Genomic DNA, 19728 nt, shown 5'->3' with positions numbered 1-19728 from the left:
CTCTGGACTCGGTCTTGACTTGGTTTCAACTGCCTTTGGACTTGGCCTTGGCTCGGACTCGACTTGGACTGCATCAATAGTAACAATCAGCCCAACTCTACCCAGTAGCTTGAAGAGAATTTTTTGAGTGACCCACTAAAAAACACGTCTGCTCTTAAATCTGAAGTGTCCCTTGGTAGTGCTTCTGGAGCAAAATCTCTGAGGACTCGATCCATCCCTTTATATATTCAAGCGGATTGGACATGAAGGGGCCGCCACTTCTTTGCTGCAGTATGTGAAAGAGAGAAAGTGAGGCTGTCTGTCTCTCTTGAGGACGAGGGCTGGGATAAAAGCTGACTGGCAAATGGAGGCCGATGGTGCAGAGAGAAATCACAGAGAGGCTCCTGGGAGGCAAAAGCCGCTCTGGCACACTGCACGATAATTCATTCTCTCTTTCACTGCACCGTTTAAAACCAGGAACTTGTCTTCTTCCCATTTGTTCTTTCCCTCCGAAGCCCAAACGTTTTCCACATTAAAACAATTTTAAAAACGACTGTGGCTCAGCGGTAGAGCAGGGTTGTCTTTCAACCAGACGATCGGCCATTCGATCCCCGGCCAAATTTCTCCCGGAGGCTGTGCCGCCGGTGTACGAATGGGTGATTGACATGTAGTGTTAAAGCGCTTTGAGTGGTCGGAAGGCTAGAAAAATGAAGTACAGGTCCATTTACCATCTACCACCAAAATTCAACAAATATGAACACTTTAAGTATACTATAAGTACGCTCATATTTAGTGTGTTAGTCACCGTGTCAATTTTGGCAGCTATTTTAGATTTAGTATCATCCTTAAGACGGAGTTGCTTATTAGTTCCAGTCTCATTTATAGCCTTCGTAGTTTTAGTCAACGAAAAGTCACAAAGTCCATTAAGTCAACTTCTAGTCAAAATGTTTTCTCTTGGTTTGGTAAAACTATATGTTTGTCTTTATCTCATCAATGATATTTCACGTTAGATATCGTCACCGTTGCTGTTCAATAACGCAATGAACGAGGTCGTTGACGAACAACTCGTCTATTTAGGAGTAGCTTTAGTTACCGAAATTAACACCGGCGGCAAGTCTGTAGTGGGGTGGGAGGGGGGGGGAGAGGGGGGGCAAATACCGACAATTGATCACGAGTGGGCTGATGGATATCTCACAACGACTTACCTTCCATAGCATACTTCATGTCTTGAGCGAACAATGTCCACATGACCTCCGCTGACACCTTCCCCACGTTCAGCTCTTGGGGGAACCTGACAATTTGACAACGATTGGGTGTTGTGAACATTTGAAACTCTCCTACTGTCACTGGAGCAGGAATATATAACAGGGAAACTCAAGATGCAGTCAAACTTATTGAGTTTATTTCCGGCCACAGAGAGGATGAAAGGGAGTGCGAGCCCGATACTAACTGGTTGAGCACAGGCGTGTAGGAGTTCCTGTCCTCTTCAATGATGGAGACGATGAGCATGATGAGTTTGGGCCAGAAGTCCAAGTTCTTGATGCTCGGCCCCTGCTCCTCCATAGGGAGCTCCTCCTTGTTCTGGGTGAGACCACAACACAGGGTTAGAGAGAGAGAGAGAGAGAGAGAGAGAGAGACATCTGGCCTAGCGGCGCTTTTAATTACTGACTGAACAGGGGCACAGCTGGACGATTAGTAAGCCACTCACCGCGTCGGCGGGTTGGTACTGCCTGCTGTACAGCTCGTGGCAGTTGTTGAAGATGTAGTCGTAGGTCGAGTTGAGGCAGGCCTTGACGCAGTCCCTCACCACCTGGCTGGCTCTCGGCGGAGACTGCAACTCCTGGACCTGACCATCAGACGGGAGAAAAGCGACGCTGGCGGTGAACGACTAACAAATAGGTATCGACGCTCGCCTGGCAACAGGGTTATCTACAAAATGTCGCATGTGAAGATCATTTGATCACCACTTGCTGAGATCCGCCACAGTCGAAAAGGAAAATACCTTCATCCTGAAGAAGGTGATGCTGGTTAGAAGGTCCACGGTGGATTTCAAATCCTGCAGGCGATCCTTGCTGCTGGCGGGGAAGTGGTTCTACAGGAGGAGAAACGTGCCCTTAAACACAACTCAATAGAGTGAAGGACCTACCGCTGCGGTTCATAACTGTTCAATGGGATTGCCGTCACAGTTTGTACTTGTGGTCGGACATCAAATGATTATTCCAAATTCAAATGAGTCACAAAATGTAGAATAAAACATGAGATGACGTTTCCCATGTAAGTGTTTGCTTAACTTTACATAAGCAGACACAATAACTTATGGTAGTATAATTACATTACATGTCATGTCGCTGACGCTTTTATCCAAAGCGACTTACAATAAGTGCATTCAACCATGAGTACAAACTCAGAACAACAAAAAATAAGAAATTAACGTTTCTTCAAGAAAGGCAAATTACAAAACTACCATAAGAAATACCATAAGTAATACTATAAGTAATACAATAAGTACGTGCCATTCAAGTGCCACTGAAGTGCTAATCTGTTTTTATTCAAGGTATAGTTGGAAAAGATGTGTTTTTAGAAGCTGTAGAGACTTTCTGCTGTCCTGATGTCAGTGGGGAGCTTGTTCCACCACTGAGGAGCCGGGACAGCAAACAGTCTGGATTATCTTTGTAGTTATTAAAGTTCGGTTCTAATAGTTTATTTTGATTCTGCACATGTACATAAAGGAAGTCTTATGCTTTAAATGAATACATATAGAAATATATTATAAATTGGGAATATGAGGGAGAATATTATTATCAATGTATTGCAGTGACGGAGTCACAAGTCGGGCTGGGGTGTAAGAATAATATAATACATTCTGTTATATAATATTAAATAATGGGGACAAATTCAGTGTAGCATATCGAGTGAAAATAAATACAACATTATCGGCATGGAGAACGATATCGCGGCGATATGAATTTTGAGAACAATATCATGTCTTTAGTGGTGGCGATATTTATTGAATACAATCATAATCTTACCCTGTAGGTTGAGAGGTCGATGCGCAGGGAGTTGTGGAGCTGGTCTAAGAGCTTGACAAAGCGTTCTTTCTGTGTGGTGAAAAAAAGACAATCATGAGAACAGGAAGTGGAAGGAAAAAGATAAACAAAGACACATTTCTTTATTTCCTGAGTGTTTTGTTTGTGTGTGTGTCTGTGTGACGCGGCAATAATACAAACCCCAAAATTGGAAGCAGCGAAGCGGTCGGAGGCGGACACATTGGTGGAGGCCGTCGTGTGAGCGTAGAAGGCGTTGATGTTGGCCAGCAGGGTGCTCATCACGGCGGGAACCCCGGGACACATGTACTTCGACGACAGACAGGCAAAGTGCCTGGAGAGACGGGGCAGCACGGGGAGAGCTTGATTAAAGACCCGGGTGGCGGCGGGCCGTCCTCTTCCCCTCCGGCCCGTCACATTCACATTGAGACATTTTGCCGTCACGGAATTTGTTGTTGTTGTCAAAGTGTATGTGCATGTTGTTCGTTCCCATTGGAGTGACATTTATGTGAATGATGGGGCCCCGCCTGAAATCCATACTAAGCACATGTGTAAATTATTTTCCTCTTATTTGGAGACCGACGGAGGGGGCGGGGGCAAATTGCTTCTCAGACGGCACCCTGAGGCAATTTCATGTGAGAGCAGAAAGAGAGGGATGGACACACACACACACACACACACCGAGAGGTAGAGAGAGACTCTCCCGACTCACGTCATGGCCTGGTAGATGGACTCGATCCCGTAGCGCATGGAAAACTCGTCCACTACTTCCTGGGCCACGTCGTCGTAGTAGACCCTCCAGGCGTCGTCCCCGCGGGCCTCCGGGATTTTCACCGCGCCTTGGCCGAGCATGTCGGTCGAGTGGTGGAACAGATTCTGCACCGGAACAGAGAGGGGCCGGTCATTTGAATGGCTTTTGTGGATCAGAACAAATATGGGACGTAGAGGGGTTATGCGCAAGGGTTCAGGATATGCGAGGTGTGTGAGATAGTAAAACCTAGGTCGAGGGGGGATTATGTAACTGTTATGCCATTGATTCTGAGGCTGATTACATGCAATTTCTAGCCATCCACATCACAGAAGTCCTGTGGTGGCCGTTACTTGACTTTGTGCTTTTAGGTCATTACCACGACCCCGTGGCGAGTGAGAGCCAAATACCTCGTGCAAGCAGGTGTACTGCACGTGATACGGAGCCACTTTCTCCTCGCCCTTGATCTCCACGTTGATTTGCAGGCGGATGGCCCCCGAGACAGCCGACTTGTCCGTCCTCTTCTCTGTCATCAAAGACACAAAGACACGCGTCAAGCAGATGCAGCGACTCATAACTCCCAGTTCCAATCCCTGACTCGGCAGCCACAGCGGGAAGTCGGCCTCGTTAACGCAACGCTAATTACACACTCTTACTGGGGCAGTGCTCCTGCAGGGGCGTGAGTGTATATGTGTGTGTGTGTGTGTGTGTGCTGTTTCTACAGTTTGACGGCAGCGCAGAGCCGGCGACGCTAATAGAAGTCTTCTGGCTGGCGGTGAGGGAGACAATGGCAGAGGGGCTGTGCGTGGATGTGCGCCTGATAGTTGAAATACACTCGGTTCGGCTTCACAACCTGTTATTTGCTCTGACAGGCACATCATTGAGGGTAATTTGTACGTGTCGGTGGAGTGGTGTGTGTGTGTGTGTGTGTCAGTGGGGGGGTGATAATCACACATCAGGAGGGGAAGAGAGTCCAGAGGGACGCTTCGGAGCGCGAGAATGATACAAAGCGCACACAACATGACTGATCCTTCATTTTGCAAAACGGCTCCTGACAGGAATGTTTCTCCGATGTGGTCATCAAGAGGGATATTAAAATCAAGCACTTTGTGTCTCCCAGTTGACGCGAAACAAGCGCAGATTTATAGGCACATTTGTATTCAGGGCTCTTCCAGCGGGAATGTGATCAATGCCAATCTTTTTCACTTTTAATCAAGTGGAGACAGGACAGTGAACACCTCACTTTCACATGCAACGCAGGGGGGAGAATGGAGGGCTTTTAATGGATAGCGATCAATCAAAGCAACGTGACCTAATGGAAGTGGTTGGGGTGTCTTCAACCTGTACTTGTGCTCCTACTAAATTGCACAAGGGGCCAATAAAATTGCATATCGACTGTATTCGGGGCTCGTCTGCAAACCTGATGGAATAGAACTTGGGATTTTCAAGAGACATTTAGTTTGTTTTTCATTAGCAGGCGCTAAAAGGACCGCACGTATTTTCATGCAGGTCTATTTAGTCCTTGGGGCCACTCCATGAAAACATGCAATGAAATAAATTACCTGCAAACCAAGGAGATAATGGCTAATGAGGTTGAGGTTGTTCTGGAAACACACGTGAATAAATGCACCCTTCTTCGGAAGTGAATCAATCCTTTCGAAAGTGGAACTAATCAAAGCAGACATGGTAAATGAGGAAGAACACGCAGCAACCATGGGTGGAAGTAGAACCGGTACGGGGACGACCTGGTTTTCCATGCCACGAAAAGGTTTAGTTTAGAAACGGCTAACATAAGACGGAAGAACAACATTCCAATTGGGTCTGTGTGCCCTTTTAGTTTTCTTCTGAATCGTTCCAGTGTCGGCGTGTTTTATATAGTTATAGTTGACCTACTGCTACCATTTCTTGCAAACATCTCCAAAGTAAAATATTGGACGACATTTTTTCCTGTTCAGTTTTCTTCCAACAAAACGGACCGCAGGCAAAGCGACGCTGTAGACTTCTGTAACTCGGCTGGCATTATGGTTGGAGTATAATGAACACACAGTGTAAACTGTTGGAGATGGATTTAGTTGTCACTTCAAAACAAAACTAATTGTTATTTTTTTTAACGTTTTGAACATTATGAAGCGCTGAAGGTTGGCATTGTAGTAACGGTAAGAACTTTATTCTACTTTCCTCCCTGAAACAGTATCTTTTGACCCACGGGCCTAAGACAAGTGCAGAGGATGTGCTTATCATCTATACTCCACCGAGAGAAAAGTCTCTCTAATGTGTAGAACTGCTGTGAGTGAGTTTCTATGTTAGGGATTGTTGAGAGTTGTCCCCTAATTCGGTCCAGCGTTAGGTTGGACCAGCAGTATACGTCTTACTGTGTTGTCCATGACCGGACAGCGTACTGACCCAGGTTGTACCAGACGTCCATTTCTCCGCTCAGCGTTCGCACTTCAATTATGCTCTGGCCGAGGAAATCATCGGACTCCCTCTTCAGACGCTGCTTCACCCTCGACTTGATGTCATCGTCCTCGTCCCACACGCGCACTTTAATGCGGTCCGAGGAATTGTGGCACTCGCTCGTGGAAAGAAAACGAAAAGAAAAAAAACGTATACAAACTAAAGAAGAAGGGTAGGATTTCATAGAACACCATATACATGTTTTACATTTATACACACATTGTTCAACCGAGGCATTTGTTGGTGACTTACAAGTGGTACTTCTCCTCCCAGACAGGATTGAGGTTGCCATAAATGGTCTTGGTTCTCTTCTTGGTCTTGCCCACCTGAACAGTGACGTACGGATCGCTGGATCCTGTCTTGTCCTTTGCCTGAAGTCCTTGGGCACAAACAACTACCGCAGCGACAGAGGAACAAAGACACGAGGGACAACCGTTGGCATTAACAAGAATTACAAGTGACCACCGCCAAGATTCATGCTGAGGATGTCCCTTTTAAAGCTGTGGTTGATTTCAGAAAATCTCACCTGTGATGGTGATCTTTGCTGACCACTTTGAAGTGCCGTCTAGAACGCTCTGCTTGATGGTCTTCATCTGCTGAGCGTGGATGGCCTTGCTGATTATAAACACCTCCCTGATGAGTTCAAAGATTTCTGGCTTGTTCCTTTCCCTGATCTTCATCCTGTCCTTCATGGCCATGATGATATTCTGAGTTCGGTCTTCAGCACCATGCTTTGAGCTCTTCTCCGCCGCACCTATGCATTTAACAAGAGAAAATGTACGCAGATTAAAATCCATTGAAAACTACGACTTGTAGTAGTGCATGTGACGCTTGGTTGTTTTCTGGGCGGTACTCACGCTGGAGGCAGTCGGCGTTGAGCAGCTCTTGGCACTTCTCGTGGCACTTGACCCCGCACTCGGAGCAACGCATGCCTTGGCGGGCTATTCCCCACAGCAGCCCCTCACACTCGTAGCAGTATGTGGGTGTGGTGGCGGTCCACACCTCAAAGTTGTGTGGCGTAGTGCAGGATATGGGGTAGATGAGAGCCTGCAGGGTCTTCTTGTACACATGGTTTTTCTACAGGAGGAGGATACTTTTTTTAGGGTGTGTTCACAAATAACTAAACTTAAAATCTGGTCCAGTTGCCCCTGGTTAGTGCGGTTCATTTGGGCTGGGGTGAACCGGGCCGAGGGCTGCCTGACAAGGCTTCCAAGCAGACTCTGGCTTGTTTTTTTTAAAGACCACATCACTTTATAATAGATTGTTTTTTAAAGCTAAACAACTAATAAATCCATCTGCTGATCATGAAACCTGTTCAAGAATCATCCTTATTGATCTGTATTCATAGAACCTATTTATGCGAATGAAGACATGCACGTCAGTGCAGGTATTTTCCAAAATTAAAAAAATCTAAATGGCCGTGCTTGACTGTATTTTGCCAGTTCATTATCTCCATTGTAAAGCATGGGATCATAGTAATACTCCTTATTAGCATGTCTGCACGCACCTCGACATCCGCACCAGTCATCTCGGATCCTGCGAAGTCTCTACTTAGCTATCCTGCGAAATCTCTACTTAACTATCAAAACATGCAATCCATTTTCAGTCTAATAATACTACTAATAATACTTGGTATCTCTTCTAAACATGAATGGATGCATCAGAAGCATTAAAGTGCTGCATAAACTTCCCAGATTTCTTTACTTTCCTGATAATGCAGGGTGATGATCACCAAAACTATTCAATCCAAAATTTACTTTAGTCAGTCAGTCCGTAGAGCTTCATCTTTACTTTTTTCTTGATTTGTTTGTAAAAAGTCAGCGTGACCAGGAACCGGAACAGAAATAAAGTGCAACAACGTCTCATTTTTGCCCTTTGGTCCGGACTAAATTAAATACATATGTGACAGCACCCTTAAATGCATGGAATTAGAACATAAGAATCCTGAATCATACCATTTTTTATTTAATTGGTGGATTTGAAAGGGTAAACTGTAATACTCACCAGCTCCCCATCCTTGATTGAGGACCGTGCGGCCATGGCAGATGCGATCCCCGCCTTCCTGGCTTGGACGAGAGACTGAACAACACGTGACACGGGAAGATTTCGGCAGAGTTAACGTTTATCAAAGGTGCATTCAACCCACAACCAAGCATTGCTCAAAATATGACAATAACAATGAAGGTCAGTATGGTTAAAAGGGTGTCTCGGGGTGGTTTTAAGGGAGGCGAGTAGGGTTATTATTTTTGTTGGAATTCTTACCGGATGATCAGAAAACCCATGTGAGTAGTATTAGTTTCAAGAGACTAGTGAAGAGGAAACTACTAAAAAGTCATACTATCAAACAAAACCAAAACCATCAGCCACACATTTTCATGGGAGTGTTAAAACAAACCAAAAGGTGGGGGAATGATTTGTTGATAACATATTGCAATGATAATATCAAGTAGGAAGAAAAAGCTGCCCAGGACCAAGATGCATGCTGCTTTCATTTTCTATGAAACAAGAGGTTGGCGATCAAAGAGATCAACATGCTGTCGACAAATATGTTCGAGGAAACTACTGTTTTATTTGTCCCACTTGATATTTTAAGCTTCAGTTGAAAAGGGAGTGGCAACTGGGTTCTATTAACTTACCATAGCCTGACCAAGGAGAGTGAATGCATTCAAGAGAGTTGTGGGGAATAGTTTTGGGTTTAAGAAAGGAGGGAGAGAGAAATTAGAAGACTGATTTTATATTTGTCTCCAAAATGAGAACTGCGACTTCTGTGGCGGTCTCACAAATAAAAAAACATGCAAACATCAAATAAATAACAAAAACAAACAAGGTGACATTTGACATATGGTATTAATAATGAATGAATGAAGAGTCAGTACTGACCACATCGCTGACCAAGGGGATGGGCTTCTTTTTACGCAGGTCTGGCATGCTGTCAATCCCATACAGACCAGATCCGCCACTACGCAGACAGAATAAAAGTGAATAAAAAGTTCCCACATACCCGCATACACAGCGGTGCACTGCAGGAAATTTCCACTCATCGCGATAGTCATATGATTATAGTCAGCTTAGTATCGACAAGCTAATTTAGTGCTACGGATTACATTTTTGCAAACATTATACTTACAATTGTGATATAATATTGTATATATGACTTACCCTGGTTTGACCCATGCTTGTCTGGCATTGGGTTCTTCATCTCGGACCTATAGGATTTAAAATGTGAGAATTTAGGCTGATGACTTAAAATGGCGTTCACATTATATTGCACATCACATTTCACGACTGGGATGCATGAAAAGAGTGAAATTGAAATAATGGAAAGTTGTATTTGGTTGAGTTTGACCTCCATGGTGTTACAGAACATGCAAAGTCAAATAAAAAAATCAATACAAAAAGGGATGATGCATTTAAAGCACAAGATCAAATAAACGTTGCTGAACTCTGTACTTGTGAAAGATGTTACGTAAAATACAATGATGGACCAACTTTATGGAGGCTCAATACCACATAAGTTGATCTATTGTACAGGTCAAACAAATCAGTTTTCCCACAGACTGCTTTAACAGACACCCCCAGATCATCAGAGCAGAGGAATCACCTGCAAGGATTTTGCAATACCACCGATATTAAGACTGGGGGGCTACACAAATACATACGGCAAGTTCTTCTAGTTATCCCTAAAAGTAAAAGTATTTAATCTGTCGTTGTACATCGTTCTCTCAGATAAAGTTGAAAGTGGAGATACCTTTGGGGTTAACTCTCAAAGTAAGAGTTTCTGAAGCAGCTGCACTAATGCTCGAACCAAAAGCAGAACTTGGGATTTTTGCAACATGAACGAAACAATAATGCACTATTTATTACACAAAAATACTCAAGTTATGAGACAAACATCCTTTCCAGAACAGGATGAAGTTTGTAATCAACCCGATGATAACCTGTCTCATTTTCAAGCACTCCCTTTGACAAAGACAAGCAATGGAACATAAATAAAAACAATTATCCCACAATGACCAAAATTAACAAGAAAACAACCGTAGCTTGAATAGCTATATGAGTAACCTGATTATCTTCTCTCCCACAATCTGCAAAGAAAAAAATCACAGTAGGATTAGACAATAAAAGTGTTTATAACTGATAAATGTATTATGCTTTAATATCAAGGCAATATATGTACATTTCACCAAATCATTACATGCTTTAAGGTGTATGTTTTTGCTGTTATTACTGGGCTTGACAGTGATTTGAAGTGTAGAATATACCTTGGATAAACTCGTCTTGAGATTGCGATCCCTGAGACCCTTGAGAGTTTTGGGACCCCTGGGACCCCTGAGACCCATGGGACCCCTGAGCAGATTTGGAAAGTCTATGACGGGTTTGCCGCTTTGCCCTCAGAATGCGCTGGAAATTAGCCATACGCTCTTTGTGACTGGCATCAGTAGACTTTTCCTCATCGAGAATGTGGTTTTCCTGAATTGGACTTAACCGCACCTCATCTGTACTGAGCCCTGAATCCAGCGGACTCTCGTCCTGCTTTGCTGGACAACTTTCTGGTGTTAAGTCAAGGGTGGACATTTCCCTATCTGTTGGACATTCTCCTTTGTCCTGGGAAATCTCTCCAGAGTCACATTTAGTCGGGGTGCAGGGAGAGTGGACTGCTTCGTGGGGGGATGGCTTGTCTTCATGTGTCTTGCCACAATCCATGTTGACCGAAGTCTCACTCAGCTCTTTTTGAGTGCCAAATTGAGTGGTATTCTTTGTCAGACTGACATCTCCCTCTGTATATTCTGTACTGCTCTGCTCCTGCTTGGGCTCTCTGGGCTCACTGGATTTCCTGACAGGGAATGGAGATGCTTCAGATCCACCATCATCTTTAACATCTTCAGGGTGGGATCCTTCCAACTTTTTCAAAGCGGACCTGAAAGTGATTACAGCCTTGCCAAAACTTGTTACATCAAAACCTACAGTGGGGGTATTGACTGCGCTATTAGGATCCATTTCAGAAGACTCTCGTGACAAATGTTCTCCTGCTTCATCCCTAGAGTTGCTGTGATAGGTCCACTCCCTGTCCAAACTGTCAGCAGACCCCAGATCAAGAGTGTCACCGGAGGATGGCCAGTCATCACACAGTGAATGCGGCTCCAGGTAACCATCATCACAGTCTGTCAACAGCACAGTGGAGCAACTCAGACTCCTGGAGGGTTCACTACCCAGTTCGTTTGCACAAGCATATATGGTGTGGTAACCAGAACTACGCGAGTATGGGCAGTTCGCCGAACAATCGCACTCCAGGTTTTCTTCCTCAGTTGGTAGACTCGGGGGCCTCCAGTCCGTCGTACTGGAAGAACTGGAAGGAGAGTTGTAATGGTTTCCGAACAGCAATGAGAGATGCTCAGAGCTGTTGTGTGAAGAATGACCCGGTGTGCTGCTTTGTGTCTCCTCCATGGTGCACCTGTCCCAAACATCAACACAATTCTCAAGCTTTTTGACGCTGTTCACACAACAGACACTTTCCTCCTCACTCCAACATCCTTCCCCACTTCTACTGAGCTGCATATCAACAGAAGGCCACCTTCCATATTCTTTTTCACCAGAGAGTAGGCTTGCTCCCTGACAATTGAAACTGTGGCACGATGACAAAGAGCTGATGCTTTGGTTGTCCTGACCACGATGAAGCTCCAAGAAGCAGGGGTCGGGTTCCGCAGGGCCTAGCATGCAAATGTTTGAACTCTGCTTTGAGTTCCCTTGGTCGGTTTGCTTGTCTGATTGGAGGGTGAATCTGTCAACGTGCCACGGTTTAGGTGATCTATGAGATGGCATACTTCCCGGATATTTTCCAAAATCGTTGCGATCCAACAGTGCACTGGTGTCCCTATCTTGAAGAGATGTGATGGCATTCTGTCGACCCAGGCTTCCTCGTCTGATGCGTGATGTTTTAGAAACAGGACTAGGATGAGATGCAGCGGAAGCCCCAGAGTACAGCTCGCCTATTTCACTGAGCACCGCATCGACGCAACAAGATACTTCATCCACCGAGCCTCGCACAGATGTTAGATACTGCCTCAGGTCAGAAATTTCTTCCTGGATCTTGTTAATGCCTTTCAGTTCTTTAAAAATATGTTCCACAAGTTTACTAGAGCCTTCCCCTGCCTCCTCGTCCTCCCTCTCCTTTTTCTCTTCTATGTTTCTGATCTTTTCAATATGCATGGGTAGAGTATCCTCCACAACCCCAATGCCATCCTGGTAAGCCAAACTGCTGTGGTCAGCTTTGGTGCAGATAGTTTCCACTGATGACAGGTCATGAAGAGAGTTGTCCTCTTGTCCTTGCAGGCACTTCTGCAGCGTTTGGCGCAGGCTTCGAACCACTTTGGGGCTCTGGGATTTCTTCCTCTGCAGGTCTTGCCTCTTGGGCGACAGTGGGAGTACGTCCGATTTGTGGGGTTCATCGTGTCCACTGAGCTGTCCACTGGGAAGCATCCCTAAGAGGTGGCACTCTTTGTCAACTGTCCCCGCACATGGACAGATCATTGCCTCAGTGACTCCTCCTCAGGGTGGCGTATAGCATAGCATAAGCTGATATTTTAAACTTCAAATAGCTGAGTGCCTGTGCAGAAAAAAATAAAGTTATTTGTTGAAAAAGCAGTGAAAACTGATCTATGCTCGTTGTATGTTACTATTGGAATCTCATTTGGCAGGCTCTGCTAGAAATAGAAAGATTGTAACATCGGAAACTGAGATTACTAGGTAGCAAATAATGCTACATTGACTAAATAATGGCAATACATGTATTTATGGCACATTGAGAGTGTACAGTACTCAGTACAGTATATAAGTAGGATAGATAATGTCTATAACTGACCTTCTCTGAGTCAGAATAGCAGCACCATGCAGCTGCTTTCATCTCTGTAATTAGGATGCTCTGGAAAGGCAGCTTTGTAATTAGATGATAGGTCAATTCTTTCCTCTAAGACCATGTCATTCTTTCACACCCATACCAGCTGCCCGGCTTAACCATTGCCCACAGTATAAACACTAAAGGGATTATTGAACACCACAAAAATGCAACTTAATTTGATCTGATGGTACAATATAAGTAGTATTAATGTGCATCAAATTGAATGCATGCATGTGAAATTGAGCAATGATATGGATACGTCTTCCATGCTCTTTCCATTTAGTCATAATGTATATGTGGCACAGCTCATTGGTTGGTGATGATTGATTACATATGTACAGTTACGATATATACATTATATTGTGGCCTGCCCATCTCACTGGTGCACACTACGTTTGAAGAATGTTCACACACATGCTCTACATATCTATTTTTGTGTGTGATATGTGCCACTTAATAGGAAGTAAAATAATTTAATTCGGACCAAATGCAGCAAATTCTGAATTTTCGCAAATCTAATATATGCCAAATACTATGGCTTATGAAGGATGCATGCTGGTTTCTAGATATTTTATCCTGTGTTGAGATAAATAATTAATAATAATTGTATTCTCCAACATATGATTAATACTTGTTTAGGTTTTGGTAAGTAGATTTCCTATTCCATGTAATATATAATTTCAGTGAGTGTATAATAACTACATTAACCCACTCTGTACTGGAGGTCTCCAATAAGCACTTGATCCTGATGAGAGTTTGTCTGTTTCCTATTGCTACTGAGATTGAAAAAAAGCTGATGAGCGTTTAGCTAAATAGAAGCAGATGAGCTAAGATTAAGACACATATTATTGTTCTTTCATTTTCTCATCAACAAATATTAATGGAAATATCTGGGCTGTATAACACATTATCTACCAAATACAATAAAATACATTAAGCTTTTATTCTGGGCGCTTCTGGCTCTTTTTACAGCCAGCCATGATCTGCTCTGGGTGCACACGGACAGTCAGTCATTAATTAGTTCGCTGTCCAGGATAAAGCGTAGAAAGGGTGTTCGGGTCAGGCTCATTTTCTCAGGTCAGACGTAGAAACACACAGGAGTCTCTTTTCTCTCCTCACTAAATAGTCCAGGGCAGAAGAAATCTTTTCTTTTGAGGTTTTTAAGTTGACATCTAAGCTAAATATTTGCTATGAAAATTTAGATCACCTGACCAACAAACCAAATTGAAATTTGACTAAGCTTAGACTTAGCATTAAGATACATAAAATATGTTCTATTTACATCAGCCGAACATACATTTCTCTCAGTATAACGTGCAGTTCCGCTTTCTATTTAATCAAAGTCTACACAAACTTGACGCAAAGTAATTCAAAGAATGGAAAATAGATATTAAATTGTAAGCCTTACCTTATCTGGAAACAGATGATAATCAAGAACAACCTGTAGATGTAATCTTCCAAGATCAGTAAGCCCCTGTTTATGTTCAAAATGTATTCCCAGGCATATTATTAAAAATGGATGCTTTGCATTAATCACACCAGATTTTCTCTAATTGACAGAGATGCATTTCTGCCGAATGGCAAGCATGACAGTTGCAGACCACGATCGTATAGCAATTCACTATTCAGTTAAGTAGCCATCCCTCCTCCCCCTCCCAGCTCCCACCCTCCTGCATTCTCTCTCTCCTTCTGTCCTCTGGCAACGAATTCCAGTACAAAGCTGATCTGAGGCTGTGAGACCGCCAGCTCAGTCACATTTACTCCATTTCTGAGTTTTCACATCTGGCGGCTGCTGATACTCGGGATTATTCTCTTTTCTATTCATAAAAAAGTGAAAACAACCCCTTATAAATATATCAGTACCATTGGCTTACCTGTAATTACTGATTTCCTTGCTTACTTTTAACTTTGTTGATGGAAAATTGTTCAAATATTGCAGTCAGTGCATTCTTGCATTCTTTCTAATGGCCATCAGGGGATTCTGGTAGCATAAGAAATTGTCTATGAGAAAATTACCCTTAATTTATTTTAGTGCTGTGAAAAATAACGCGTTAACTCAGTTAATTCAATTACAGGTTTAACTAGTTTTTTTTTTTTTAACGCATTTAACGCATGCGCAGAATGAGCTTCCAATCCGTCTGTTGTTGGTCGTCGGGACGAAAAAAAAGTCACTTGCAAAATGAGCTTCCAATACACCACTTCAATCTGAACTATGTCCGCTCTCATGCAGACGGTCGTGCTGTTCACGGTAATGATCCTTCCGCAGGTTACGACTTTTACTTCCTGTAGATCAGGGTCTCAACACGTCGATCGCAACCTGCCAGTCGATCGCGGCGTAGTGTCGGTAGATCGCATGACATTAAAAAGATTGGCCCGCCCCCTGACATGTTCTCTATCGCACGTCTTTGTTCTTTTATTAAACTAAACGTCTGTTGTTGATCGTATCTCCACAGCAGCATGTCATTTCTGTCTCTTCGCGTTGCGTTAACACTTATCAAGCTCCGTGCGCGCGCATCGGGACCGAGCAAAAAAAAAGTCACTTGTCAATCTGTCCACCTGTCCGTGTCCGGGCCGGTGAGGTTTCAGCTTTGCAGCGGTGTCCCCGCCGTCCCTTTCATCACGGCCCAGTTCATGAAGAAAACCCACACAGTCAGTTTGCCTCAGCAGCTGCTAAAGGAAGACTAGAGGCCTTTAGATTGTATCATGGTGGAGTTAATAGTTGACAAACAAGAGAAAAATTTTCTGTTTAACCCTCCTGTTACCTTTACATTTACTAACATATTTTACCCTCGGGGTCAATTTGACCCCAGCAATTAAAACCTCCAGAAAATTCTTAGAATTAATATTGCTTCCCAAGTTTAAGTGTGAGGTACTTTATGTTTGTTTGTTGACTACCTAAATAGCCCTTTAAATAAATTAAAAAGTTGATATTTCTTATATGTTTGAAAAACAGCCTGGGGTCAAATTGACCCCAAAGAACACCGACATTAAACATTGAATGGGGTCAAATTGACCCGAAAGGTAACAGGAGGGTTAAACATTCTGTTTTGGATGAAGATGTATTAATGTTCCATATGGAAGAAAACTGCTAAATAACTGCTGAGTTGCAGCACCATTGTATAGAAGAATGTATAAATGTATATATCCGTCTTTTGTCATAAATCTCTATGTTCTCACAAAATATACCGAGAATATCGGTAATATGTGATTAATCATGATTAATCCACAAAAACCTGTGATTAACCCGATTAAAAATTTTAATCGTTTCACAGCCCTAATTTATTTATGACCTCAGTACGCATTGTAACGATGATTTCTTGGTCTAAAAGACAGAGACCAAGACTTTAAAACAGAAAATATGGGGGGGAAGGGATTTGGGAGCTGGTTTCACTTCTTGTTATATATTTGCCCGTGTGCAAACATTTGACAGGAAAAGGTATGAATAAATATCTCATCTCATTCTATTATCTGGATTTAAACATACTTGCAAGGTTGATTTACAGTGTCTCATTATGCAGGTGACTGTTCATTACAGTCATTCGCATTCGTCCTGTAATAAATGGCACTTAGACAGCTTTCACCTTGCTTTCTAGTTACCTTCGCATTTAAAATGCGGAAGGTAATGTTTTGATCGCCGTGTATTTGTATGCGTGCGTGCGTGTTATTCGCATAAGTAAAAAAGTATTAAACCGAATCGCATGAAATTTGGTGGGATGATTGGTTGTTATCCGGGGACCATTTGATTAGATTTTGGGATCGATCGGGTCAAAGTCATGAAAAGGTCAAAATCTTCTTTTTACCATAGCGCGGTCAATTTATATCCAATTGGCATGCAACTAATGCCAAAATGTTCATAATTCAATGCCCAATCTTGTGATATGCGAAGGTATGCGCTCTACCGAGTGCCCATTCTAGTTATACTCATGTCTTCGATCAGCCATCACTCACCGTACATGTTCATCTGCACAAGCCCATGCAAACCAATCACTAAATGGAGCCAATCAATGTTCTATATACTTCTTTACTGCTGTACCATAAAAACCATAATCAACGGGATGAACCCCAGTTAGAGCTGAGAGACTACCATGTTTTCATTATGACCACCCACTAAAGATTCCCAATAAGATGCAGGACTAGATTTACTATCAGTTAACATGCGCTGGATACCAATTCTCCAGATTGGTATTGGTTTAATATGAAGCTATGGGGTATCTGATTCTGACACCAAAAGCCAAACATGACTTGATGCAGTTCAAAACAATGGCATATTATTTACTATATGTATTAAGTTTATTTTTAAAAAATTAAAGGATTTCATCTCATCTCTTGCGGTACACCCTACCCTTTCATGAGATTTTTTAGATGAGAAGAGAATGGTGGTTAATACAAGATTGTTGTCCCTGGACCATCAAACATTTTCCCGAAAACAAACCCATTGTTTATCAATTCTGATAAAATACTCAGTGACCATCATTGAGTCACCATTCGCTGTAGAACATGAGTGAACCATCTATTCAGGCAAATTATAGGCTCCTGAAGCAGTGAGTGATGGACCCAAGTCAACAGAGGGACACTATACCATAGCCACACAATCACAGTGACATATGAAGAGATCAACCATTGAAAAACGAGACTGCGAGAGGGAGATGAGGCAGACACAGACTATCACAAATGAATTACAAATGCAATATCACTGAAAAACTATATCCGAGGGTATGATGTTACAGAAAACAATTATATTACTTATATTATCCTTACACATTGTATCCATTCTGAAACAACCAACAAGGTAAAACTCAACCACTTTCAAAGAATTGAAAATGTGTATGTCTGCATCTTCATTGTGTGTGTGTGTGTGTTTGGGTGTGTGTGTGTGTGATAGGGGGGGGGGGGGAGAAATTGTCAAGAACGTCAATTGGTGATGAAGAACTGAAGTGAAACTGCCTACCTCCCGGAGCTGAACCCTGACTTTATTGATGGCCTTCAACCAACGAACTCTGGATGGCGAAAATGGTAAAGGCGGCCCATCATCATGGAACCTGGTTCCATAGATTTAAGAATAGGGGTCGCAGAAAGAGATGGAGACAATCTATCAGTCCCCATGCATCTTTGTTGTAGCACATATATGACTGAGTGGAATTCAGAGCATAAACTGTACCGTAGCAGTTTAGAGGAGCCTCGCTCTGCTGGTGTGTCCTTTCCCAGGCCTCGTCCGACTTCAGAAGTCGTCCCATGTTTCTGATGCTCACCGACTGCAGAGGGACCATTGGTGGGAGGATGTTCATTGGTGCGTGGTTGTCCATTGTTGGAGGAATGGTAGCTGGTACTGTGGTAGGCGTGGAAGGACTCCTCTAGTTCGGACCCTCCAGTGCTCTCCTGGCCAGTTTCACTAAGCTGGGAGCTGGTCTGGCTCAGGTTTCCTGATGACCCAAAGCGACTACTTTCCACTGGACTACAAAGGTGAGAGAGGGGTGAGGAAAATATTCAATGTCAGATTTTTGGGAGATTAAAACATGGGTGAAAGACAATTTCTAAATATTTTTGTAGTTTAGATTTTTTACATTAGCCATGGGCAGATACGTGGGGATGGTTACATAAAAAACAATCTCTAATAATCTTATTTTAGAATTAGTTTCAATGCTCTAGAATACTAAAACAATGACCACAATAATTAGGCTTTTAGTTTGTAATAAGCACCTTCCAGCTACAGGCAATCTGCACACCCTGCCTAATGCCCTAAAAAGATACCCAACCTTGCAGGGAGCCGGTTGCATATTGGAAAATAATTAAATTTTGTATTATTTTCCGACATTGAAGTTGCATTTTCAAATAGAAATGGCACCCATAATTGTTTGCTCCATGGTGTGGTGTGAGGAATACAATCCCCTGTTCCTGCTCGTCATTCCTAAAAATAGTTTATTTATGCACACACTTACACCTGCCTATTTTATTGTCAATGTTTTACTTTCACCTGTGCACGAGAGGAAACACATATAAAAGGTGTATGATGATTCATAAGCTTATGGAGATGTGGGGTTGAAGAGCAGATGGATGTGGACAGTAAAATATGCAGAGTTGATCTGTGTTTTTTATAGTGTCATTTGATGAGTGCTTTCACTTTTTAGGGGTAGAATGCAGTGACCAAATCCGATTTAACACAAATCAGAATTCCGTAAACAAAGTGTACAATATTTATAATGTTGCAGGCATTCGCGTTTATATTTAAGCCTGTAAATATGTCTCTGAACAAACTAAATATTGAAAACATTTGCATTTACTGAGGATATTTCTAAATGATCAGTATGTGCAGAACTATGTAGGACTACAATCAAAATGAACTCTCCATTAATATAAAAAGATCTACATTTTGTTTTGGAATTCTGTTTTCGAAATTACGTGTAAGATGATGTAGATACAACACACAATAAAACAAACACACAACCTGTTCCAAAGACTGTCCACAACCTACACAGATGTACAGACACTAAAGCTTAATATTACATTAATCTAGTGAGGATGGATTGCAGAGCTGAACAGGGAATAATTTTTTTCCAAAATGTCAATGCATCATAAATGGTGAGGGTGAATGCCATTTATTATGCTTCTAC

The 19728-nt window shown here is 42.7% G+C and overlaps 1 protein-coding gene across 22 annotated transcripts in view; it reads right to left on the bottom strand.

The window, feature by feature from the left end:
* Positions 1 to 19728, bottom strand: part of LOC130205452 (protein unc-13 homolog B-like) — a 71546-nt gene that overhangs the window by 17258 nt on the left and 34560 nt on the right. For 19 of the 22 annotated variants that reach the window (XM_056432827.1, XM_056432832.1, XM_056432835.1 and 16 more), the window contains 17 exons: positions 18279 to 18572; positions 18069 to 18159; positions 9385 to 9431; positions 9106 to 9184; positions 8230 to 8304; positions 7083 to 7302; positions 6752 to 6979; positions 6478 to 6619; positions 6175 to 6344; positions 4182 to 4297; positions 3736 to 3899; positions 3207 to 3357; positions 3009 to 3077; positions 1982 to 2071; positions 1688 to 1825; positions 1430 to 1560; positions 1185 to 1270 (listed from right to left, as the gene is read on the bottom strand). In XM_056432827.1, the coding sequence (XP_056288802.1) occupies positions 1185 to 1270; positions 1430 to 1560; positions 1688 to 1825; positions 1982 to 2071; positions 3009 to 3077; positions 3207 to 3357; positions 3736 to 3899; positions 4182 to 4297; positions 6175 to 6344; positions 6478 to 6619; positions 6752 to 6979; positions 7083 to 7302; positions 8230 to 8304; positions 9106 to 9184; positions 9385 to 9431; positions 18069 to 18159; positions 18279 to 18572 (2291 nt within the window). Of the gene's footprint in view, positions 1 to 1184; positions 1271 to 1429; positions 1561 to 1687; positions 1826 to 1981; positions 2072 to 3008; positions 3078 to 3206; positions 3358 to 3735; positions 3900 to 4181; positions 4298 to 6174; positions 6345 to 6477; positions 6620 to 6751; positions 6980 to 7082; positions 7303 to 8229; positions 8868 to 9105; positions 9185 to 9384; positions 9432 to 18068; positions 18160 to 18278; positions 18573 to 19728 lie in introns of those variants that run through there. The other 3 variants (XR_008833919.1, XM_056432842.1, XM_056432841.1) reach the window with 3 other exon arrangements.

This window comes from Pseudoliparis swirei, chromosome 15, assembly GCF_029220125.1.
Source record: "Pseudoliparis swirei isolate HS2019 ecotype Mariana Trench chromosome 15, NWPU_hadal_v1, whole genome shotgun sequence".
Taxonomy (NCBI): Eukaryota; Metazoa; Chordata; class Actinopteri; order Perciformes; family Liparidae; genus Pseudoliparis; species Pseudoliparis swirei.
Note: the sequence above shows the minus strand (reverse complement) of the source record. Positions and strands in the feature narration are given on the sequence as shown.